The following is a 26893-nucleotide window of genomic DNA, read 5'->3' as shown; positions in this document are numbered from 1 at the left end:
CTAGCCCATGGGCAGAGAAGATACACACAAAAATCGTGTCCTATGGACTGTCTCCATCGGACCTATTGGAACTAGACCTCGCCTCGGCCAAGAGAATACTTATGCAAAAACTAGATGAGTTTGACCTCCAACAAAATGTCATAATGGGAAGTGGTACATGTTCACCGCTGAATCTTGGTATACGGCTCACACCGCAGATTCCATCTTATTTGTCATCTTTATCCGTTGCGGCTCACAGATTTGCTTTTACTAAAGCAAGATTTAACGTTTTTCCATCCAACGTTATGGGCAATAGGTTTACTAAAGGACAAATTTCAGCATTATGTGCATGTGACAACAAAACTGTAGAATCTCTCCACCATATATTATTTTGTTGTCCTTTGCACACAGACTCCCGGACCAGATTTCTATTTCCCTTAATAACAGAAAGTTTGACTGAGAACTTGGAGTCTCAGTTAACATATCTGCTACAAGACAGCGACTCTAGCAGAACACTGCTAGTAGCAAGATATTTGGTTACAGTTCTCTCATACAAAAGGAAAAATGGTTTACTTCATGATTATTGAAAATCTGTTTTATTACCCAATTTATAGTGGAAATTGTCGAAACAAATGTACTGTTCCATCTATTTTAGCCAAGGAATTCTTGCAAATTATATCTGCCTATATGTATTGATTTTTTAAAACTTTATTTACTCTTGCTTTATTTTATCCTGTCTTGCCCAGTGTTTTTGTACATTGTGTTGCATAAGATTATATTGTGGGCCTTTGGCCGAAATAACAATAAAGTTCAAGTTCAAAGTTCAAGTACCAGAATTTTGACTTTTAGGAAGTGGTAACCCTGCCCAGGTCACAAATATTTGCAGGTGAAATCTCGCCTTTCCTTTTTGAAGGATGCTATAGCAACAGCTGCATGCTATGCATTCAGGAATGTAACAGTGCCCCCAACTTATTTCTTTTTAAAAGGTAAGTGTGTTCTGGGTGGGTTGGTTTAGAGTGGAAAGTGGGGAGAGAACATTCAGTCAATTCCCTACCCACCAGATTTCTTTTCCTTCCAAATGTTCCTATTATACTTTTTGCAGTAACAGAGTCTTGAATTCTTTTTCTTAGGAGATTGGGCAAACATCTCTATAATGCCTTAGGGAGTAGGTGTCCTGCCCTAGGACAGGGGACCAAACTCAGTGGCCTGCTGTGGCCTTTTTATAGGTTTTAATTGTTTCCACAAGTTTTCATGGGATTATACTTATTCAGGCTGCAGATTGAGGGTAGCATATTGGAACACTCACCCAAAACTTCCCTGTTATCCTAGCTCTCAACATGCAGGGGTATCTTTAATGAAAAGGATCCAGATATCCATTCTAAAGCTGTACATTCCAGGAACTCCTAAATATTTGAATCAGACTTTATTGGTTCAGCACCATCTGGCATTAACAAGTGTTTAACTTGCATTTATCTCCGCTGATTATTCCCAGTGGCTGATTACCAGAGAACATTTTTCTTCTTTAGAACATTCATGCATCAACCAATCATTCAGAATGCAAAAGGAGTGGCCACGACTGGGAAGGATCCAGAGTTGTTCCTTGTGGATCTTTTCTGCACAATCCTAATTGATTTTGTTATCCAAAGGTAAATTTTTTTGTTTCAATTTACCTAAGTAGTCCCAATTCTCGTACAATGTAGACAAATAGAAGTTTTTATGAAGACATCATTCATCAAAGGATGCCATCTCATGGGAGTAAGCTATTCATATCTAATCTCTTGATCCAAAGAGTTGGCAACATTCATCAGCACCATCACCTGTTTACTCAGAAGGAAGTCCCAGTGTGTTAAATGGGGCTTACTTTCTAGTAAGTGTGTTTAGGATTGAAGAAAAGACTCAAGTTACTGCCTTGATATATCTTATGAAAGAGCAGTTTATAAATATTTCAATATATAAATAAATCCTGTGCTGATTTAATCAGAAATTCAGCTGGGGGGGGGGCATTCCAAATTTCTCTTTGCACTGAAATTGCAAGGTGGCAGCAAGGTTCTGCTAATGTCATTTTCACAATGCAACTCAAGGCCCTGTGTCGCCTTTTAGGAGAGTTCACGTCCTAGGCTCCCACTTTGAAGACTCCCCAAGGTTCCCAACACAATTTTGTTTGACATTTAGTTAAAGACCACCTTTATGGAGTAACTGATTTTTCTACTCCCTTGGTGGTCACTTAAAAAGATTTAATTGTTGCTCTTTTAAAGGTCACTATTAGTAATTCTTTCAAGCCCTCCACTATAAAGCAAAGTGCTGCTTAGCCTTTCTTGTAGGCATGCTAGGATGTGGCTCCAGCGCCTACATCCATATGTGGCTGATTTACTATCTAAATATTGTCTAACTACCGGAATAAGCTCTTAAACCCAACACAAACTCTCTCCCCTTGAAGCTGCAGTCGGTGGCCATTTTGTCAATGCTATTCATCTAACACAGAGGTGGCCAATGTGGTGCTCTCCAATACCATTCATGGCTGATGGGAGTTGTAGTCCATCAGCACTGACTATCCCTGATCTAGCACAGGAAAGCAAGAGAAGAAAACATCAGGGTGGAGTCTGTTAAATAGCTAAAAAGCCATGTGGGTTGTTGTGTGCCAGTGTAGGGTGGAGCATGAACAGATGAAAGCTAGAAACTAACTTCAGATCTCTTGCCTGAGGCACTCAAACATGGGGGATAAAGCCTTGAAAATGTACAGTTTCCCCCCTTTCTCATTAACCAGTTGCACCTTTCCACAGGGCACTGATTTTGGCAGGAACTCAAAGCCAGAAACTGTTAACAACGAAACGAAACGAAACACACACACACACAAACGAATTGAAACGAAACACACATGTATGCGCACACACAAACACACATATATAACATTTTAAAGCTAATAGCTTCTCTCGGACTGCTGTCATTGATATCATGGACTTTTGCCACCAGTATGACGCAAGTAGTGATTTTAATCAAATTCTGTAACGTATTTCAAATTCTGTAACAAATTCTGTAACAAATTTCTTGGCTCCTGAACAACCTGGCACTTGGAATTTATATTAGACTTGTATCTAACTTAAAACAGCAGCAGCAGCAACCCAAAGCACACACAAACACACCAAAACCACATGCACATTGTGACAAAGAATCAAATCAAGTGGATTTTGAGCATACCTGATGGAGAAATATGTCTCCAAGAAATGGAAGGGTCTGGCTTCCCTGTAGCCAAGCAGGCCAGTGTGACGTTACTTCCTTCATTCACCACAATGTCATTTGAGATATGACTTATCTTTGGAGAAACTGAAATGACACAATAAAACACAGTTAAAGATTTCCTTAAACTGGGAAAACACTAGAGATGCCATCAAAGATGCAATATTGATATCGTCAGAATCCAGCTTCATCCCAAACAAGTCACCCTTGCTCCGCAATGCACTATGCAAGGTTAAGTTCACATGCCCATTTTCTATAGTGAAATATCTCTACAAAGTAACACCTCTGAATACACACTGAGGAATATGTTTCCTTGAATTGTTTTTAGTTTATACAACATTCAGGCTGCAATTCTAAACACACTTGCCTGGAAGTACGTCCCACTGAACTCGGCAAGGAATGCCTTTGTAAATGGCACTGAATTTTGGAGCATCACTATAAAAAACCTAGTAGGTTAATATTCCATTTATATTTCATCTTTCTTCACCCATTATATCATTGCAACAACCCTGAGAGATAAGAACATATGAGAAACGCTCAGACCAATGGCCTATCTTGTCCAACATTCTATTCTTACAGCCAGCCAGATTCCTATAGGAAGCCAAGAAGCTGAACTTGACTGCTATAGCACCTTCTGTTATGTTTGCCATTGACTAGTATTCAGAGGCACATTTCTCCTTACACTGAAAGTAATATATATTCTTCATGACAAGAAGTCACTGGGTAGCTTAGACCAGCACTGGATTTAGGGTAGTGCCGGTGGTTTCCCCAAACAGAGCGCCAAGCCAATGGAGTGCAAAATGATGATGATGATGATAGTAATAATAATAATAATAATAATATCTAAATTTATACGTTCTTAATGGTTATTTGGCTTGTTATACTATGTATCTTTCCACCATTAAACTCCAGAAGTTGGTTTACAATAGTAAAAAAAATAATACAAACAAAAGTCCTAAATCTAATACCAATTCATTTAAAATAAAACAATCCAACACAATAAATCAAATGAAGAGCAACATAGGCAACAGCATCATCTTCACAGACCTGCTAATCCGGGAAAGATTTGGCTTGTTACAGGAAGACTGCAAAGGCGCTTATCCCTTTGATTTCCTGAGGATGAGCATGAGCACTTCATAAAGCAGGTGCCACTGTCAAGAAGGCCTTGTTCCTTGCCAATTAAAATTGTGGCAGTCATGTTCTTTGCAGACCTCCACAATTAAACTGGTCTTCAATCTTACCCAAGTAACTGATATTAACCTGTTTCAAGTGATTTGAAGGCTGTGCTGTGCAACTATTTCTTTGCAATAAACCCCCCTGCACCAATTATTCTAAGTTTAGTGCACTGCTTGCGAAGAGATATTACTATGGGGACCAATTTATGAAACATTGTGTTTTTGGGGAACCCAAATGTCAGTTCCAACCAATGAACCAGATATGGAACTCCTGAATCTGAACAGCTTTGTCCCCTCCCTCCTGTCTTCACCACTCTGCTTCCCTCAGCCTCTTGTTTAGCCTCTTTGGAGAACCCAGTTCTGCAGCAAAACCTTTCCTGAGCCACTTAGCCTCTCCTTAATTGCTCTTCTACTGCCGCCTGAGTTATTCCCACTGTAACCTGCATCACTCACTTATTAATCCCTCACGAATATCCCCAGCCCTTTGGTTTTTGCATCAAATTGCAAACCCTCTAGATAGGAATGTATGTGTGATATCTTGTACAATGTTGAAGTGAATGATGAGAAACTCACTTGCTCCCCACAATTACACTCATGTCAAAATGACTCATAATATGCCAAGCGATTTGGTTTTTTTCCAGTAAGCAAAAACATAAGAACTGGCAAAGTACAGTGGTGCCTCGCTTAACGAATGCCCTGCTTAATGAAATTTCCGCTTAACGAAAGGATTTTTCAAGCAGATGTTGCCTTGCTAGACAAATTCGTTTTATGAAAAATTCGTCTAGCGAATCGCGGTTTCCCATAGGAATGCTTTGAAATTCAATTAATGCGTTCCTATGGGCAATTTTTTTTAAAAAAAATTCAATGCATTCCTATGGGGTTCGTTAGACAAATTTTTCGTTAAAAGAAAAGACCCGTGGAACGAATTAAATTCGTCTAGCGAGGCACCACTGTACCTGGAAATGATCATTATATGTCAGTAGACCCAGAGCTTCCTCTTTCAGAGTGTGCATTCGGAACACCCGCCCACCACTCCCTACTTTTAGGGCTTTGTTGACCTTGACATGCTGTCATGTGTCATCTGTTGTTGGGACAGGGGCATGGCAGGAATTTCCCCCCCTTGGCTGATTGGCTGGTGCCATTTGGGTTTCGCCCACCACGTAGCAAGTCGTCACAACTTGTAAGGTTGCGGATAGGCACTGGTTCAGGTGATAGGGATGGGAGAACGCTCTTGCCACCCCTATGTGAAGGGAATTCCGTTAAAGGAATCCAGGGACTCAAATTGTTTGCTCAACCCTGTGAGGGGGTTGTGCCCGTGCCTGAGTCCAAGGAGACATCTGGGTGGCGGACATAGCCTGTTCCCGGCTTTCCACCTATCCAGGTGTTCACCCTTGGCTGACCTATGTTGGTGCACTGGGTCAGCGCTACCTGCAAGGGTGCAGGAAGCTAGTCGAACCAGAGCCTATGCAACCACTCACTTCCTGTAATCAATAAAGTTGTGGCTTAAATTCTGCCAAAAACCTAACCAAAATTTGAGTCATGTGTGGTTATTTAGGGGGGAGGTCTCTGGGTCTGAACATGCAACACCTGCTCCAGATACTACCTCTTGCTACTTATGGATTCTAGTCTTTCTTGCATGACTCAGAAATACTCTGGTTCTGCACGCTCACATTCACATTGATTTTGAATGGAAGCTAGGTATCACGAAAACAGCCACATTGCGGTGACAGGTTTCTGTCCCTTATCAGGCAATTCAATATCAGGAAGGATTGTGTACCTCTTAAGCCACATTAGCGCCATATATTTAAAGCACTACGGTGCTACTTTAAACAGTCAGAACAGAGACTTCTGGGATCGCACTATCAACCATAACTACATCTCCACCTTATATATTTTAATCTGAGTCAGAAAATTATGTGGGGCCTTGTAATGCCTTGTTAACGATGATCAAAGAACACCAGAAGCTTTAGCAAGCCTTGCTGGCATTTCTAGTTGGTGTTTAATCATAGCAGTTGTGGTTGGTATTTTAGCAATTGTAACAGGAGCCTCTAATCCTTATTACGTAACTTGCAGCTTTGAAGTTTAGCAGTCTGTCCTCACCTCAACCAGGAACTGCCCGTTTGTCTTTTTCACCTATCATTTATGAATTCTAGAGTTGGAAATGCCTCCCCCGAAATCTCAAGGGGATGACAAGATTAAAACTCAAATTGTTAGTAATCATGTTTTGGCGTGGTTCTGATGCTTTGCATGTTCATTCAGGGGACAACGAAACAAAACAAAAGCCCTGTAATGATATGTATCGGGTCGCACTGGTCAAACAGCTCTATAAAAATTACATAGTGGCAGAATCGATAAAAATAATTCCGACTAGCTCTCTTCACAAGAGCTGCTGCAAGACTGCACGGACGAACACCAATCAATTCGAGGCAGACTTCCAGGATGGAGGGAGCGCATGGAATGTTTATTGAACCTGGCCTAGGGACATCACATGCCTACCATTGCATCCTTGAAAAGCAACTCTTCAGCATTTTCTTTTCTTTTTCTTGTCTAGGTATATAAAAAGCAACTCTGCTTCTCACTAGCAAGGAGGGGATTCGCTCCAGATTGTTTCCAAGATACGGGAGGCAGTTTAAAACAAACAAAAACAAAGAAGAAACACTTCCTGTTTATTTCTACAATACAAATTATTTTCATGTGGGCACAATTTCAGCTATTGATTTTTCCCCGAGGAGACTTAACATTTTCAGTGCAGCATAACAGCGGATGACACAGTAAACACTCAAGAGGAATCATGCTGTGGGCAACATCACTTTGGAGCCCCTAGCAGCCCAGAGTTTAGATGGTTTGCAGGTTCAGGCAGGCAATCAGTGCTTTCAGCATGCAGAAACGTGGGCTATGTCTTATTTTCTTTACTGCCCCTACTCTATGCTTTCCACACAATGCAATATCTACGTTTCTTCTTCCTCTTTCTTCTTTTTGAAATTTGTAAACTGCCTTTCACCTGAAGATCTCAGGGCAGTTCACAAGATAAAAATACGAAAGGAGAACATAAAATACGTAACAAAAACAAACCAATAACCACCCTCCCGCAAATACATTCAAAAGGCCATAGAGGTCAAAGAGAACAACAATTACCAGACCTTTAGAAGGCATCTCAAGGCAGCCCTGTTTAGGGAAGCTTTTAATGTTTGATGGATTTCTGTATTTTAATATTTGATGGATTTCTGTATTTTAATGTTTGATGGATTTCTGTATTTTAGAATTTCTGTATTTTAGAATTTTTTGTTGGAAGCCGCCCAGAGTGGCTGGGGGAGCCCGGCCAGATGGGCGGGGTATAAATAATAAATTATTATTATTATTATTATAGAACAGGCACCCCAAACTTCGGCGCTCCAGATGTTTTGGACTACAATTCCCATCTTCCCCGACCACTGGTCCTGTTAGCGAGGGATCATGGGAGTTGTAGGCCAAAACATCTGGAGGGCCGCAGTTTGGGGATGCCTGCGAATGTGAAGCAGCCCAAGGCCTGGTCACAGACAAACGTTTTCACCTTGCACCTAAAGATAAATAATGGAGGTTGCAGGCAAGCCTCCCTGGGGAGCGCATTCCACAAGCAGGGAGCTATCACAGCAAATACCCATTCTCGTGTTGCCACCCTCTGGACCTCTCATGTTAGAGGTACATGACAGACCCTCCAAGTGTCCCTATTTTCCAGAGACAGTCCCAGTTTCTGATTTGATCCCAGAATGCCCCACTTTCCCTTAGGTTGTCCCTATTTTCACCAAAGAAATGTTTGAAGGTATGCAGTTATCCGACCCCTGAGCCATCTGAAGGCAGCCCTTTATAGCAAAGTTTTCTTAATGTTTAATGTTTGTGTGTGTGTGTGTGTGTGTGTGTGTGTGTGTGTGTGTGTGTGTGTATACTGGGGCAACCTAGTCAGATGGATGGGGTATAAATAGTAAAATTATTATTATAGAATAGGACATCCCTATTTTCATTGGAGAAATGTTGGAGGGTATGACATGATGGTCGTAGGGTCAAGGTTAGTTCATATGGGGGGAGGTGGCCCTTGAGGTATGGCCATCCTGAGCCATTGAAGGTTTTATGGATCAAAACCAGCGCTTTGAATTGGGCCAAGAAACTAATTGTCAGCCAGTGCAGCCAGGCCAGGATTGGTGTAATATGATCGAATTGCCTTGCCCCAGTGAGCAACCTCGCTGCCAAATTCTGCACCAGCTGAAGTTTCTGAAGTGTCTCCAGAGGCAGCCCCACATATAACATGCGGAGGAGGGGGAGGGAACTGCAAGGGATCCCCAAGAAGCAGGCATTCCAAAGGCCATAAAGAGCAGACACTATTTGGGAAGCGCTGACTCCATCGGCATAAAGGAAACTCTGTGCTGTGGCTTTGATTGAGACACAGTATCTGTTTATTGTACAGCTGTGATTCTAATCAAACAGTGTTGGCAGCGACTGCCTTGAAAGGCCACAAAGCAGCTCATCCACAAATGGGTGAAAAGCAAGCTGTATCCATTTGCAGCCAGCCAATGGGTTCTGCTCCAGGCGATTGGGACAATGTCTCTGTTTGGAGTGAGGGAAATATTTTGAATTTATTATACTTTTGAGTATAGTTTGTGAGCAAGCATCAGCATGGATAGTTTTTTAAAAAATGAAAATAATTGGGTTTAGAGCTCCAGAGGTTATACAACTGCACAGCAGATTGACAATCAACAGGTACAGTGTTTGGACTGTGCATCTGCTGAATTTCTGCCTGTTAGGCAGCAGTTATTTTATTTAATTTATTTTATAAGGCAGTGGGAAGGGGAAAAAACAACCAATTAAAAGGAAGTTGGCAATCCTGGTCAAATGAATCAACCTGGATCGTGTGATCATCTGAGGACTTTCTTCATGTGCCTCCCCGTCCAGAGGGTGGCAACATGAGAGTGGACCTTTTCTGTGGAATGCTCACCCCAGGGAAGCTTGCCTGACACCTTCATTGTATATCTTTAGGCACCAGGCAAAAGCATTTTCTTCTTCACCTAGGCCTTTGTGCTAATGAAACAATCTATGGCCTATACCTCTAAGGGTCCATTCCCATATTAGCTTTACAGCATGCTTTCCAGGGGAGGCAAGCTAGAGCAAAGATTGGAACCTGTGGTCCCCAAGATACTGTTGGATTGCAACTCCTGTCAATCCCAGCCAGAATGGCAAGTGGGCAGCAAAGATGTGAGTTGGAGTCTAGCAGCATCTGGATGGCCACAGGTTCCCCATCCCTGAGCCAGAGTTTGTGCTTCACCCACATAGCCCAGAACGCCTGACATTGCTTTTGCAGTGTGGGAAGGAACTGGTCTGCAGAAGCTCCCAGACTTCTGAGGTCTGTAAACTCCTTGAGACGGAGAACTGCAAAGTGCACTGCATACTCACGGCACTATATGAATTATGGTCAAGAATGAAAAAAGTCTCTTAGTCAAGCGGCTGGGTTTATAACGATAAGGAGATAGCAGTCCAGAGACTTGAGCTGCCTGAAGAATACAGAAATTGGCCATCCCTGGCAGAACTCCAGAAATGCAGACAGAGAAAATGAAAACATGCGTTTGGCATGTGAGTACGGGATGAAGCAGATGATGCGAGGCAAATGTTTTGCAAGCGATGCAAATCAAAACTGCTGAAAATATAATTGGAATATCACACAGACGGTGCAGCCACATCCTTGGATTCTATGTTCGCTTTTTAGCTAGTCTTATTACCATTAGACATAACTTTATTAGTTCCCTGTCCCTGAACAAATACACCATCAGATACAAAACACAAACATTATTAAGAAGGTAATAGATACACACACACGTTGTAGGCCAACAAACACCTGCGACTGAAGTCAGGTGGACTGGTACAAATCCCTGCATGAATTTTGCATGCCACTCAGACAGTGGGTTGTATCGAAGACTAGTTCTACTAAGGGGCTTATTTTACTTTACCTCTCTACTTTTCAGGCACAGCCTGAACTTTAAAGCTCTGGGCCCAAACACACTTTTTGTGTGTGCTCCAGAGGTCCCCCCCCCCGCAAAAACCCCATTATTTACCCCTGCAGCATAGCAAATGGCAATCTGCAGAAAACCTTAATGGACTTTTGTTGCAATTCTGCTTTAAAGAGTAGGTTTCCCCAGGGAAAGCTTTTAGGAGAAAAAAGAGCAGTCAGACACGGAGCCCTAAAGCGCAGGCCTGTGGTTGGAAAGCACAGGGCCAAAGGTAAATGTGGATAAGTCCTCTAATTTCTATTAAAGTTGGCATTACTAACTTAGATTCATTAGTTTGAATTGGTGTACTCTGACTAGAATACAATCCAGAACTGGTAACAGAAACTTCTTTGTCTCTTTCTATTGCTAATTTACCCTCCTTACCACTAACAATTTCCCATAGGGAGGGAAAGGCCCCATTACCTGCCAATTGACATGCTCTAAACCTAACCATTATCAGAGGTTAATGTACTATATTATGTGAAGGAACCCAACCCTCCAGTTTATAGCAAGAGTTAAGATGCTTAAAACTTCACTCATGGACCAAACCCACATGGGTACAGATGGGGGATGCCAAAGCAACTGCCACCCCCATTTGTTAAAATGTACAAGCAGAGCAGAGAAAGCTTGAAAGCCTGACACAATTATGGTAGGGATGGATAGATGGGTAAATGAGTCTGTTTCCAGTCTATCACATGCATGTGTTCAGTACACCCAAAAGTCTGCTCCATCCCATTTCTAAAGTAGTCTGTAAATAAACATTTGAATTTAAGTACATCTTTATACATGCCATTTTACAGTGCAAAACTGTTATCCATGTCTGCACAGAACTAATTCTTCTTGACTTCAGTGAACTTATTCCTAGCTGTATAGGACTGAAGACACACACACACCTTTTCGGAAGTATTTTGATTCTATTGCTGTGAGCTTATGACTGCATCTGAACATTCAGAAGCATGGAAGGCAGGGAACCACTAAGGCCCAATCCATGTATTAGTTCAGGAACAAATGTGCCGATTTAATCTTGGTTTCTATCTGACATGCACTGCATAATTTGCCTCAAGGTTACTCTCATTTAAAATTGCAAGTTTGAAACCTTATAACGCAATGGATTTTCATTAAACAAATGAAAAAAGCCCCCTATAACTTCCATTAATTTTTAGCATACCCAAACAAAAGAGAAACTTGTCTTATGTTTTAGATGCTGGGGGTGGAGTGGGGAAGAGCTGCAAGCAATTAATGTGATCCCCTGTAGTTGGAAGCTAAAACAGCTGTAGTACATCTACTTTTCAATAACCTCCAAGAATTGCCTAGATTATATCATTCACTACACAGGGTCTCCATGAAAAATTCCATACCAATCAAAGAGTCTTGATTTTACAATGAATAGAATTTACAGGCTTTGTAGAATACAGTATTAGGAAAATTCTGTTCACTTTATAGACTAAGAATTCTGGAGCTGGTTGCCTTTGACCACACATTCATACAAAATGTTCAGAATAAAATGCTGAGTCCATAATTATTTCTTCCCCCATACTCCCAAAAACATCCCTGATTACCTTCCCCCTACATTACAGCAGCAAAATCTAAAATACCGTATGAATAGCTTACTAAAACAGTGGAAGTAAACACAAAGCCTTTTGTGTATGTGTATGTGTATGTGTAGGTAAAGGACCCCTGGACAGTTAAGTCCAGTCAAAGGCAACTATGGGGTGCAGCACCCTTCTCGCTTCAGGCCGAGGGAACCAGTGTTTGTCCACAGACAGCTTTTCCAGGTCATGTGGACAGCATGACTAAACTACTTCTGGCACAATGGGACACTGTGACAAGTTTCAGAGCACCTGGAAACACGGTTCACCTTCTTGCTGCAGAGGTACCTATTTATCTTCTTGCACTGGTATGCTTTGAACTGCTGAGTTGGCAGAAACTGGATCAGAGCAAACCATGCAAATTTAAAGCAAGTCTTTAAAAAGGCAATCGAAGGTAGAGTGGAAGTCATATTTTAATATCTGTATTAATATTTGTTCTATGTTCAATGCAAATTTTTCTTCTATTTTCTTCCTTTTTCCATTTTTTCTTCTTTTCTTTTTTCACTTATTATTGTTTCTTTTTTTCTTTTTAAGTTTTGAGAGGTTTCACTTCACGTGAAAACAAAGTTGAAGAAACTGGATCAGAGCAACAGGAACTCACCCCGCTGACCTTCCGATTGGCAAGCCCAAGAGGCTGACTGGTTTAGACCACAGGGCCACCTGCTCCCTGTAAATGTGTGTGTTTGTGTTGAAGGCAAATTTAGATGGCGTTAAAAGGGATGGGAGGTGAATAGGTAGGTCTCCTAAAAATTCTCAGCACCATTAAGAAACTACATCTCCCAGAATTCTTTAGGGGAAGCCATGACTGTTTAAAGCGGTATCGTGGTGCTGTAATGTATGTGGCCACAGTATGAATGTGGCCACAGTGTCGTTCCATGGAGAAGTGCCAGGAGGACAGGTATGGCTGCTTTTGTACCCATTCCATAGAAGAGGTCACAAAAAGAGGAAAGATAGTCACTTTGTTAATAAGGTGATTCACTCCTGACTCACCATTTCCAGGAGCAGAATTCACTTCTTTCTTCAAAGATCTTCACCCCATTCTGACCAACAACCTTTTCAAATACTGTGGGGAAAACAATACTCAGGCCTTGATTCGCTTCCTGCATCCATTTTTTTTTAGGGGGGAAAAATCACTTAAAAGTGAGGGTTATATTAGATTTGTGCCTAAGGATGATTAAGCCTTCCTCAATTCTCCCTTTTTCATTTTTAAATTAGCAGAAAGAACCTTTGTAAGTAGTTTCGGTGTCAGAAAGAAGCTGAAAGAAAGATATCCGGCTTTTCAATTTCCTAGAACAGCCAAGTATAATATTACTCTGCCTTGCAGTTTGAAATGAGTTTGTACATTTTCCCCAAAATAGAAACATATTTCAAAATATGTCACAATCTAACCCTCAAAGGCAATAATCCACTCTTAACACAGTTCATTTAATGACCTCATAGGGCTTGCATATGTTGCAAAGCATCCTCAAGATTAGAAACATCCAGAAGTATTATTTCCACATAAAAGGATAATTTATTAATCAGATTCCCCATGTAGATCCCTGAAATGAATCCATTACTCTAATTCACTCTGTAAAAATCTATTCTGTGGCAAAGAAGAAGAAAAAAACTGAACAGCTGTGACCTATATAGCCCCAAATGAACCAAACTAAATCGATTTGACTTTTTTAAAATAAATAAATAAAAATAACCAAAAGCCCTCTCATCTTTCAATAAAAAAACTTGTAAGTTAATAATAATTAAATGTGGGGGAAAACAAATAGTCAAAATGCAGATTTTTGAAGGACAGCTCTTTATCCTCAACAGTTGCTTCTTATTAAGTAATCCTTTAATACTCCAAGATACTGTATTATCTGCAATGAATTACTGATGAATGAGCTTTCCCGCACAAGCTTGTGAATAAAATCAACTCCTATTCCTATCATACTGAATTGGTTGGGAGTTGGGTTTTTTTAAAACAGTATTTTATTTCCTAGGCTATTGCAGGAGTTCTGTTTTTGTAGGCATCACAAATGCCACCCCCTTTCAAAATTTGCCTGGCAGAACTGTAAGTTGAAGCTAACAGCATCCTTCTATATGCAGAGTAGCCTTTGATCCGGTGGACCTCTCTGTGAAAGGAAGAATGAAGGACTGGAGGGCGAAGGAGGAATTTGGGGAAACAGTTTCCCCTTCTTTTCTATTAGCATAGTCCTGGACAAAAACTCTTCCATGAACAGGACTCCTCTTTCAGTTCATGGAAGGGCACCAATGGATCCAGTCTCACACCTGCAACTTTCAAAGAGGCAGGGGAACAAGTGAGGACAGTGGTTGCGTTGCAAGTGCAGACTGCAGATGTAAGTGATGAAACAGGCAGAATTGGCTTTCTTGATCCAGTACCTGTATAAAAATCTCACAAATGGCTGCATGCATGCCTTTTCATTTTCCTCATTGGTTACAGGTTCAGACATCTAGGTTAATTCTAGCTAGCCAAGCATTTGGAGCATCATGTTTTGCCACCTTGCAGAATGAAACCAAGATGGCCTCCAATATTCTAGCCCAAATTCACAGTATAAAATGCATGTGCAAGGCTGAGAGCCAATGTGGTGTAGTGATTAGGTGGTTGGATTGGGACCCGAGAGGCCAGGGTTCAATCCCCACTTAAGCCATGAAGCTGAACTTGGGCTAGCCACCATCTCACAGCCAAACCTACCTCCCAGGGCTATAGTGAAGATAAAATGAGGAGGCAGAGAACCATGTATTTCATTTTGAGCTACCTGGAGGAAAAGTAGGATATAAATATAATAATAAATAGAAATGCATTTTCACTTTCTTCAATGTAGGGTTTAATGAGAATAAATGAGACCAAAGGGTATTTAATCTTTGTGTGACACCATTTTATAATGAGAGAGAGAGAGAGAGAGAGAGAGAACGAAAGAACGTCTCACTCTTGTGTAACTGATCTTTCAGAAGCTTAATTCCTACCGTCTCCTGTTGTATGCCTGCTGAGTGCCTACAGGTCCTTCTCATTGTGATTAGCTACCTATCAATGTAGGCAAGAGCATGGCAAATGCAGAATTCAAAGCCTGACGGTCAGCTTGCCACAACACTACTTAATTGTTTTGTTCAAATATCAAAAATACTTGAAATCATTCAACAACAACAACAGTGGAGGTGTCCTAAGGCAGCATTGGGGTGTGGGGAGTACAAAGTACACTAGAATGAACAGCAAGCACCATGTCACGGGAATGGCATAGAGGGGGAAAGGTCAGGCTTTTGAAAGATTCAGATTTGGCTTTAACAAGTGCAAAATGTGTGCGCTTCACAAAACACCAACCAAGGGAGCTCTCAGTAGCCTTAAGGAAGAGCATATTCTGAGCATCCTTTACTCGTCAGGAGCAGGAGTTCCTTTATCTAGCTGGAACTGGAAACCAACTCTTTTTCTTTCTTTCCTACCCAAACAGGATAGCAAGGAAGGGAAGATCCGAGGTGTTTGTACAATGGGCCTAACCGTTTCATGGTGTGTCCGAGAGCTGCACTCAATTCTGTAGAGAGCAGACCACTAACAGCACAGCTGTGATCTGCACAGCATGCTCATTATTCCCAATGCATAGCGTGGAAGTATTTTCCTGCGTCTTCATACAATATTTACTCCTTGTTGTGCTACTTTCAAAAGGTCACATTGCCTTCTCTCAGACCCAGGAGCAAACAACTTGTTCCAATCTCCATGGCACTCTTCCTTTGCACTGGCCGGCATTTTGGTCTGGCCAGCTCAGGAAGACCCTGGTTAAAAGAAAAACCAGACAAAGTCCTAATATACATAAGGGGATCCACAGGGCTCAAAACTGCTTTGCATCTATCTGCCATAGCCCTATGCGATAACTGCAAATGGGCTCATCTTTCACTGGCACACTGTGATGCTTTATTTAAATAGCTGGTTTTTAGCTGCATGATGAAAATATAGACATTCTACCAAAGCAAGCCTACGATCAAAATTGAGTAATAACACAGCTCCCTTAATGAGCATCATCAGTGTGCTTGGGGTTATTCGGTGCAAGCAGGAGGACATGGATCTTTGCCAGAAAGGGTATGAAATCCAAATTAAAAAAAGAGCACAGAATGTTCAGATAGCTGAGGATGGAAAAGTCGGTATGGAAGATTTTGAGAAGATCCTCAGGGTAGGATATGGTTTAATTAAAAGGATTTGCAGAAAATCTATACTTCTAAACGGTTTGAATATAGTGGAAGGAAATAGTGGGTAATATCATGAGAAAATTATCAAAGAGCCATTGGTGTGAGCTGACTTTTAAACCACAATAAGAATTGGGAATTTAGTGTGAAAGGCAAGAAGATGTCACACAAATGGAGCGTGTTTCTGAATCACCAGGCAGTGTGCTTTCTATTAACTTGGCTACAAATTCTAGCTAAAATGGCACCTTCATCAATGACATATTTATATCATTACTTCATAGAAATATAGGGAAAATAAGGGAGTTATTTGCATTTTCTTATGAATCAACTTTCCAGGAGGTGTCCCCCCCCAAAACATAATAAAAGGATAGCATGCAAAATCAATAAAGGAATATGTAAAGAAAAACAGCAACTGGTGATCGGAGTCCTGGTAACTAGTCTACTGTGTTCAGGGATTTCATATATATCTGTTTACAAACATTCATTCATTCATACATATATACATATATGGAGGAACATTCTACCATGTGAACTTCCACCTGCAGTCTGAAATGGTACACTCCAGAAACAGGTTTACCACTGGTAAAGGAGCCCTGGACGGTAAAGTCCAGTCAAAGACGACTCTGGGGTTGTGACGCTCATCTTGCTTTCAGGCCGAGGGAGCCAGTGTTTGTTCACAGACAGCCCTCCAGGCAGGCGCATAGGGAGAGGGGGGTTATGGGAGCACGCCGCCCCAGGCAGCGTGATCCCAGTAGGGTGCCATTGCGGCTGTCCCCGCCCCCAGAACGCACGCCACGCCCCTACAGGCGACACACCACGCTCCCAGAACGCATGCCACACCCATGCGGGCAGCGTGCTCTGCTCCCGGGACGTGTGCCAGCCCCGCCCCCGCCTGCTCTCCGCCCCCGGTGCTGGAGCATGAAGCTCTGACACTGTTTCCAGCTCATGTGGCCAGCATGACTAAACTGCTTCTGGCACAACGGAACACCGTGGCGGAAGCCAGAGGGCACGGAAATGGTGTTTACCTTCCCACCACAGTGGTACCCACTTATCTACTTGCATTGGCGTTGCTTTCGAACTGCTAGGCCAGCAGGAGCTGGAACAGAGCAACGAGAGCTCCCTCCGTCGCAGGGATTCAAACCGCCAATCTTCTGATCGGCAAGCCCAAGAGGCTCAGTGGTTTAGACCACAGCGCCACCCACATCCCATAATTTGTGAGAACTACATAATAATGGAGGTGGGGAACATTCCTCACACATTCCTCCAAATTTAAAGTGGTTACATGGTCTGAGCTTCTTAAAATACTTTTCTAGTGTAAATGCAAATACAACCTGTTAATTACAGCAGGATACATAGTTGCTGCTGTAATTGAAAACAGCAATCGGAGAATAAGCTAGTGTTGCAATTATTATGAAATAGCACGCTAGTGTCCTGGAAGAAGCCAGTGCTCAATGACATTCTTTCTCTCCCCTTTTGTTTTAATTACTTCTGGCAAGAATTTCTGTCTACTGACAGTAACTGTCATGTTCTAAATATATGCAGGGAATCTAATTTGAATATGAATCACCCAAAAGAAAAAAAAAATCTGGACAATTTTCAATGTTCATGGATTTGGAGCTATTCATCCAGTTATAGGATTGTTCTATCCAGATCACTAAATCTGTCAATTACAATTACTGTGCTGTATTCCTGGCTTCTATTCTCAGGAGGTGCAAAGCAGAGAACACTGAACATAATAACTGCTGAAGTCCTAGGCGCACTTACTTGGGAATAAGCCCCACTGTCTGTGGGTCACTTTTGAGGAAATACACAGAGGTTTTGCCTACTTTTCACATAAATGGTTGGGAGAATGTCCTACTGAACTCAGTTAGCACTTCCTTCTGAATAAAAATGAATAAGGTCAGACCCTAAAAACCAATGTGCACTTAAGGATTACTTCCAGAATTGCAGCCTTAAGCACTTATTGAACTCAATGGAATTCTTGAGTAGGCATGTCATAGAATCATATAGAGCAGGCATCCCCAAACTCGGCTCGCCAGATGTTTTGGGTCTACAACTCCCATCATCCCTAGCAAACAGTACCAGGGGTCAGGGATGATGGGAATTGTAGTCCCAAAACATCTGGCGAGCCGAGTTTGGGGATGCCTGATATAGAGGGTTGGGTTGCAAGTCCCACTGAGCAATTATTCTTGATTAGGGGTGTGTGTGTGTGTGTGTGTCAGTTGTGCCTATAAACTATTTGATTTATGAGTAAGTTGTGATTTTTTTTTTACATGATGTACATGGTGCTACCGTAGAATAAACCTACTTTTTCTATTTTTGTAACTTTTCTAGGAGTTTTGATCAACATCCCCATGCTGAACCTCCTGAGATCAGTCCTAGCACAGCAGCAATTAGAGTTGCTGCTAAAATTCAAAACAAGTCCATCTTCCATCCAAGAAATTTCAATTTTGAATTGATTAAATTCAATATAAATTTCATGTGAGGTGTGCGTCTCATCTCATAAGTTATCTGGATGCAGACAGGGGTGGATCTACTTTCAAACTAATGAAGCTTCAGCTTCAGCGCCTCTAATCCCAGAGGGGCCCCAGAAGCAACTTTAGTGCAATTTGTGTCACACAGCTCAATTTGATTATTATTGTATATATTTTAACAATCCCAAAGTTTTGGAGTCAGTAACACAGATTTTGTAAAGGTGTGGTGATCCCTCATGGAACAACTCAGTTGGTGAAGATAACTGTGGTTACCCAGACCTCATTGCTGGTTGTGAAGAGGGACTTTTAAAGTTCCAGCTTTAGGGCCCCCAAAATATAGGTCTGCCTCTCAATGCATAAGGACCTACCTAAGTGCAGGGGCGTAGCAAGGGGGCGATGGGGGCAGAGCTCCCCAGGTTCCAGCCTTGGGGGTGACAGTCGGCATGCCCCTCCCTGCCCCTCGCCTCTGCCCGTGCGCGCCATATGGACATACGTGGCCCGGCGTGCGACGGCCATGCGGCACCCCTTTCTGGGCCGCTGTGCACAAGAGGTACCCCACACGGACTGCACATGTGCAGCACCCTGCACGTGCGCACTCCACACGCGGTGGTGCACATGCACAGTCCCTCCACACGCTGTGGTGCACATGCGCAGAGCTAGTCATAACTGCCAGGGGTAGTGCATCCCATTTTGCCGCTTGAGGCAAGTGCCACCCTGCCTTGCTGCTCACTCTGCTGCCTCAGTCACAAGCATCTCACATGTTCTGCAAGATCTCATGCAATTTCACTGAGATTTTTCAGGAAATTGGCATGATGTTGTCCCAGATTGGTGCCAGTGCAAGTAACAAGGAAGGACGGGCACTCACTGTGCTGCTGCCTGAGGCAGTAGCCTCACATTGCCTAATGGCTGCGCCGGCCCGGAAGTGGTACCTCTACTTACGAATTTAATGCATTCCAAACGCACATTTGTAAGTCGAAAAAATATGCAAGCCGAATCCCATAGGAATGCATTGGGAGAAAAAATTCGTAAGGAGAAGCAAACCTATCTAAAAATTCGTAAGTAGAAAAAATCCTATCTAAACCACATCCAAGATGGCGGACGGAGCTCTATTCGTAAGTAGAAACATTCGTAAGTAGAGTTATTCATAAGTAGAGGTACAACTGTAAATCGTGTCCCCCCTCAAAGAAGGCACGTCTTGCGGTGAGACCTGGTAACCAAACCCTTGTGTTGTGGGTGGGTATGATTGGGTAGCCACAACACCCGGTTGGTAGGTCCCTTGATGCTGGGTTCAATCTGACCAATGGGACGCTAGTCAAAATGGATCAAGGGACCAATAATGCCAATGCACGTGACCCTGAGCTTTCTCTCTTGGTCAGTGCATCGGAACACCTGCCCACTTCTGCCTATATTTAGGGCTTGCGCGCTTGACCTTGCTATGCCGTCATGTGTCATCTGTCGTTGGGACAGGGGCACGGCTGGAATTTTCCTCACATGGCTGATTGGCTGGTGCCATTTGGGTTTCGCCCACCACGTAGGAAATCGTCACAACTTGTAAGGTTGCGGATAGGCTCTGGTTCAGGTGATAGGGATGGGAGAACGCTCTTGCCATCCCTATGTGAAGGGTATTCCATTAAAGGAATCCAGGGACTCACTGGTTTGGTCAACCCTGCGAGGGGTTGTGCCTGAGTTCAGGGGGACATTTGGGTGGTGCACATAGCATGTCCCCGGCTTTCTGCCATTCCAGGTGTTCACTTTAGGCTGACCTATGATGGAGCTCTGGGTCAGCGCTACCTGCCACGGTGCAGGGAGCTAGTCGAACCAGAGCCTATGCAACCACTCACTTCCTGTAATCAATAAAGTTGTTGCCTAAATTCTGCCAATTAACCAAACCAAAATTTGAGTCTTGTCTGAATTTATTTAAGGGGGAGGTTTAAAGGTCTGAACACGCAACTAACTGCTATACTTCCTTAACCTGAATGACTTTTCACTGATGGAACCTGCCCTGTTGCCTCTCTAAGCCAGAGTGGTGCACAATTTATATAGTCGAATGAGGACTGAAGAGACTCTGTTCCAATTCCTGTTCAGCCATGGAGCTTTCTGGGTGACCTTGGATGGACCATTACTTCTTGACCTAACCTACACGACAGTTGTTGTGAGATTAGAATGGGGGGGGGACTGTGTTTAGCTCCTTGGAGGAAAGAGAGAATATAAATGTCACAATTCAATTAAATAAATGCTGGTCCCACTGGCTCCCTTCTCCCAGGTACTTGCCCAACCTTGAGCATACTATTTCATTGCCCCTTTCTTGTAGTCGACTAGGCTGGCAGATGAAAAATGTATTACAAATTACAAGGAATTAATTCTTCACATTAACAGATAATTTCCCAACAGTTTGTGGGCTGCTTTGCTTTTTAAAGCAGAACCAAGGGCACGCTTGATGAAGAAAGTTCATCTTGCTTTCCTTTTTAGCTCATTTGCAGTTAGCACAGTTTTAATATTTGCCGGGGCTTGCAGGGGATATAGAAATCATTAAATAAATTAATGCATTTTCTAGAGAGCTTCAAATCAATGTGCGGTGGCAAGGGGGACATTAAAATATTGTCATTTCTCCCCTAGGCTCTCCAGTAAGTGGGAGTGTAATTTCCCTTTGCTTCCAAAACTGATAAAGAATGATTCAATAATGAAGGCCTACAGAGTGCAAGCAAAACCCTGCCCTTTTGCAAATGATCTCAAATGTGAGCAGGAGCAATAGAAATAACAGCAGTAGCAACTTGATTTTGATCTCATACTTGGGCAACCAAGGATTTAGTGCTTGCAAGTCATTCTTCGGTCACAGCAGAGTTCATATAAGAATAATAAAAGCTACAGATCATGGCTACCAATACAAACCAGAAGTGATTACTGTTTATTAACAACAACAACACCTGACACTTAACAGTATTTCATATATGTTATCGTAGTCATCCTTGCAATATCCCTATAAGATAAACTCGGTATTATTATCTCTGCGTTGCAGGTACAGTGGGCTAGAAACCAAGGAGAAGTGGCTGAGTCTTGTCTAGGTCCTGTGCAAATGTTCACTGGTGGATGGTTGAACATGCGAAGGCAGGCAGGGCAGTCTTGAGCAGGTTGGCCACCCTGGCGCTGAGGGGCGGAGATCGCTTCGACGCCCTCGCAGGGCGCAGCATGGTTTCCGCGCGGCTTTGCGGCCCAGTGCCCCGCGCCACCGGGGCTCTACCTAGAGCCGGCCCTGGAGGCAGGGTTAGAACTGCTCCTCTTGCCCCCCACCCATGATCTCCACACAGCAGAGATTCCATCTACACAGGGATATACAGTGGTATCTTGGTACTCAAACAACTTGGAACCCAAACGCTGCAAACCTGGAAGTAAGTGTTCCAGTTTGCAAACTTTTTTCAGAAGCTGAACATGCTCTGTTTTGAGTGCCACACTTCCATTTTGAGTGTCTGTCTGTTTTTGCTATTTATTTTGCTTTGTTTTTGCGGTTCTTTTTGTTTTGTTTTTGTGACTGTGTGGAATCTAGTTCAGCTATTGATTGGTTTATTGTGTGACTGCAGTACATTTTTTATTGCTTTCATTTTATGGATCAATGGTCTCATTAGATAGTAAAATTCATGTTAAATTGCTGTTTTAGGGGTTGTTTTTAAAAGTCTGGAACAGATTAATCCATGTTGGATTACTTTCTATGGGAAAGCGGCCTTGGTTTTGGAACGCTTTGGTTTTGGAATGGACTTCCAGAACGGATTAAGTTTGAGAACCAAGGTACCATTGTATATCATAGAGGGCAAATTCTCTGTAGGTATGAGCTGCACCTTCTGCAGGTGCATTTCTGCAGGACGTCAGACCATAACTCGCAACTGTTCTGGAAAAACGGAGATATCCTGTTTTCTCACATTTTTTTGTGGCATCCATTTTGAGTGCATTTTTCAGGGCTGAGTGTCCCAGTGTGGGGTCTGGATATGTTGGAGAGCATGTCACATATCACAGATTGTACACAAGTAGGCCCCTGGGCAGATGTGGCTTCAAACATGTGGACTGTAGAAGTGGAGGTGCCTATGCACTCCACACATTTTGAGCTCTTTTGTATACCAGACATATGGATGAGATCACAGGTAAAAATTACAGGTTTCCCAGTTTGCAGCCACAACACTACAGCAGGAACTTATATTTCTTGCAATAAGATACCAGGTCACTGTTTTCATGTTAAGTGGTGTAACTGCACTCAGCCTATTTTTGAAGTAAAATTCTATTTCCAGTAGTCATCTTCCATGCTGAAATTATTTCCATGCCCAATACCATAGGCACTAAATAAGCTCTTGCCTTGTGTCATTGCCCTGCCCTGGAGATCATGCTGCAGTACGAATTGAGCCAACAATCTACTGCCACATTGCATGAGTGGGTGATTATTTATGGTTTACAAATCAGTTTATAAAGCACTTGGGGCCCCATTGTGATGAAAGATGCCAGCTTAATGCAATTTGTTATCATTAGAAGGCAGGAAATCGTGCCTTGCGAATTATATTAGCCGCTAAAGTCCAAGAACAATATTGAAGCCATGGCTTATATTTTCTATCTGTCTTATTTTATCCCTGCTACAACCCTGACTCTTAAAAATAAGTGCCCATCAGAACCCATTAATCACATAGGCAAGAGTGGGCAAAGCACAGTCCTCGTGCCATCTTTCCCTGTTAAGGAACTCACGGTAGAAGCTCAAGAATTACAGCTCTCCTCGAGAAAGTACATTTTTATTCCCTGTGATTATGGGGTTTCAGGTTTGAAAATGTTTCAAAAACTGCAAAGTGAGCAGAGGCCTCAATTCCTTTGCTCTGATTTAGTGATTCCTTTTAGACGTGGAACTCCATTGCACACATGTAGCTCCTCATTCATTTTAGTAGTGCACAGTGATGTGTGTGCATTTCTTTGAGTACACAGGTTGGTACACATTTTCATAATAATAAATAATAACAAAAATAATACAGTCGTACCAATAATAATAATAATAATAATAATAATAATTTATTATTTATACCCCACCCATCTGGCTGGGTTCCCCCAGCTGCTCTGGGCGGCTTCCAACAAAATATTAAAATACAGAAAACCATCAAACATTAAAAGCTTCCCTAAACAGGGCTGCCTTGAGATGCCTTCTAAAGGTCTGGTAATTGTTGTTCTCTTTGACCTCTGGTGGGAGGGCATTCCACAGGGTGGGTGCCACTACCGAGAAGGCCCTCTGCCTGGTTCCCTGTAACTTGGCTTCTCGTAGCGAGGGAACCACCAGAAGGTCCTCAGCGCTGAACCTCAGTGATCGGGCAGAACGATGGGGGTGGAGACGCTCCTTCAGGTATACTGGACCGAAGCCATTTATGGCTTTAAAGGTCAGCACCAACACTTTGAATTGTGCTCGGAAACGTACTGGGAGCCAATGTAGGTCTTTCAGGACCGGTGTTATATGGTCTCGGCGGCCGCTCCCAGTCACCAGTCTAGCTGCCGCATTCTGGATTAGTTGTAGTTTCCGGGTCACCTTCAAAGGTAGCCCCATGTAGAGCGCATTGCAGTAGTCCAAGCGAAAGATAACTAGAGCATGCACCATCTGGCGAGACAGTCCGCGGGCAGGTAGGGTTTCAGCCTGTGTAACAGATGGAGCTGATAAACAGCTGCCCTGGACACAGAATTGACCTGCGCCTACATGGACAACTGTGAGTCCAAAATGACTCCCAGGCGGCGCACCTGATCCTTCAGGGGCACAGTTACCCCATTCAGGACCAGGGAGTCCTCCACACCTGCCCACCTCCTGTCCCCCACAAACAGTACTTGTCAGGATTCAATCTCAATCTGTAATCCTTACGCCACCACTGTGAAGAAGACTAGTCTTATTATAATCCTCATTCTGCAGATGGATGCCAAGACTTAATGGCTTGTCTACCTTCACCTGTGAGTTTATGGTGGAGGTGAGATTTGATAATGAAACTTCCCCATTTGTTGTTCAGTCTCTTATCCATTGTCACATACTAGCACATGTAGTAAGTCACTCTGAGATAATTCAGAATGATTCCCTGGTATAGGGTTGCAGCCTTGGTACCTATGGTGGTGCTCTATGGTGTGGGCATTGTAGCCCCGATCGTTATGTGCAACTTTAATGTGTGATGTGAACACAAGTGCATTTTTGTCATCATCCTTTCAGTTCAAAGCAGGGATGGAAAGATGACAAAATAGGGGTATGCCATCTACAATGGCTTCCCATGTTAAGTGGGCCTAGGACTTGGCATAGTACTTATCTGAACTAAGAACGGGGAACCTTTTCCAACCAGAGGACCACATTCCCTCATGGACAATATTTGGGGGGCTTGACAGTGTTGGGTGGGACCAGTGGCCAAAAGTGGTGGACCAGAAGGAAGTGTGGGTGGAGCAGCAGATGGACAGCAGGGACTCGCCCACACTTCTGCTGGTCCCAAACCTAGAAAGCAAGGTTCCAGTTGGTTTTCCTCTTGCCCTGCTCCTTTCTTAGGAAAAACCCGCTCTTTGGTGCTAAATTGGATAAAACTCAAATTGCTGTTTGCTCTGATTGAGTGCTAAAGAGTAGTTTCCCAAGGGGTGGGTGGGGGGCGTAGCAGGACAAGAGGATGTGTAAACCCTAGGCTACATTCTAGCCACACCAAACCCAAAGGTTTAAATGCACACACACAGACAGACACCTTTATTCGCCACTCAGGCATGGAAGAAACTGGATACAATCCAGCCAGGCAGAAATATAAGGATACAGAGCCAATAAGGCAAGTAGTCTGATAATGTCTACTTTATTTTCTAGTATATGAAACTGCCAGTGTTTTAGAGCATCTTCCACTCAAGACATGCTTCTCCTTGTCAACCCTCAGGTTAGCAGTTAATGAATATAGTCTACCAGCACATTATTATATAGAAGTGAATAATTTCCCCCATCTAATGATAGATTGGTCATTTCCTTAAGCTTCTGAAAAGTATGTAATAATTTTTAATTATTAAAATAGGGGTTTTTTGGAAAGGTTTTTGTAATTATGCATTTAGATACACACAAACAATTTCACTGCTTTAGGGGAAAACACATTCTATGCAGGTTTTTTTTATGAAATCAAGAAATGAAGGGTGCAAAGCCCTGAAAATGGTGCATCTTAATGTGCTTTATTTCAAGCCCAAAATGCCTGCTTTTCAAGAAAATTAATACCCTGACAAGGAATTGTGATTAGGACCGATATAGTCTGTGACTCAAGTAGGCCACTTAAATCATCTGGTGTCAAACAATGAAGAGGACTTCTTTGAAATTGTTTTATAATTTCCAACCCATTCAAAGACTGCAGTCCTGGGGAAAACAGTGTTATCCTTAAAACACAAAGTGGTTGATACCGGGGTGGTGGTGGTGGTGGTGGTTTGCCTACACAGCACTCCAAGGTATTCAATGCATGAGCCTCTCTAGCTCAATAAGCCTTCGGTGATTACTTGAACCACATTACAGTAGACAGAAACACCAAAGGAGTGAGCACTAGCTACAGACAATTGATAGCACAATATCCTGTTCATGTAATCACTCCACTCTTCAGATGAAGAGCACTAATTCCTTTGCAAGACCCACATGAAGCAACACCCCTTCAAAGCCTATTTCTATGAGATAATGTAGCACTGTATAATAGAACCTACTTCTTCCATCACTTTCAAAGGGCAGAGGTACATTCACAGACATTACACCAAAATCTGAAAATCCATGAAAATGGAACCATCTCTGAGTGATTGATTTATTCTCTGAGTAAGGGTGGTTAAACCACTGAGCCTAGGGCTTGCTGATCAGAAGGTCGGCAGTTCGAATCCCTGTGACGGGGTGAGCTCCCGTTGCTTGGTCCCAGCTCCTGCCAACCTAGCAGTTCAAAAGCACGTCAAAATGCAAGTAGATAAATAGGAACCACTACAGCGGGAAGGTAAACGGCGTTTCCATGTGCTGCTCTGGATTGCCAGAAGCGGCTTTGTCATGCTGGCCACATGACCTGGAAGCTATACTCCGGCTCCCTCGGCCAATAATGCGAGATGAGCGCGCAACCCCAGAGTCGGTCACGACTGGACCTAATGGTCAGGGGTCCCTTTACCTTTACCTTAAGGGCAGATCTACACTCATGGTTTTTAACGTTAAGGAAGGGTTAAGGAATGGTTTTGATAACGTCCTACGTTTTACGTTCATAATGCGTTATTACCTTGTCTTTTTATCGCTTATTTTTTAATCGTTT

At 42.7% G+C, this 26893-nt stretch overlaps 1 protein-coding gene across 2 annotated transcripts in view; it reads right to left on the bottom strand.

The window, feature by feature from the left end:
- Positions 1 to 26893, bottom strand: part of NEGR1 (neuronal growth regulator 1) — a 438504-nt gene that overhangs the window by 152822 nt on the left and 258789 nt on the right. For both annotated transcript variants that reach the window (XM_035123509.3, XM_088673910.1), the window contains exon 3: positions 3175 to 3300. In XM_035123509.3, coding sequence (XP_034979400.1) covers positions 3175 to 3300 — 126 coding nt within the window. The remainder of the gene's footprint in view (positions 1 to 3174; positions 3301 to 26893) is intronic.

Source organism: Zootoca vivipara, chromosome 7, assembly GCF_965207765.1.
Source record: "Zootoca vivipara chromosome 7, rZooViv2.hap1.1, whole genome shotgun sequence".
Taxonomy (NCBI): domain Eukaryota; kingdom Metazoa; phylum Chordata; class Lepidosauria; order Squamata; family Lacertidae; genus Zootoca; species Zootoca vivipara.
The sequence above is the reverse complement of the archived record's forward strand: the minus strand, read 5'-3'. Positions and strand labels throughout refer to the sequence as shown.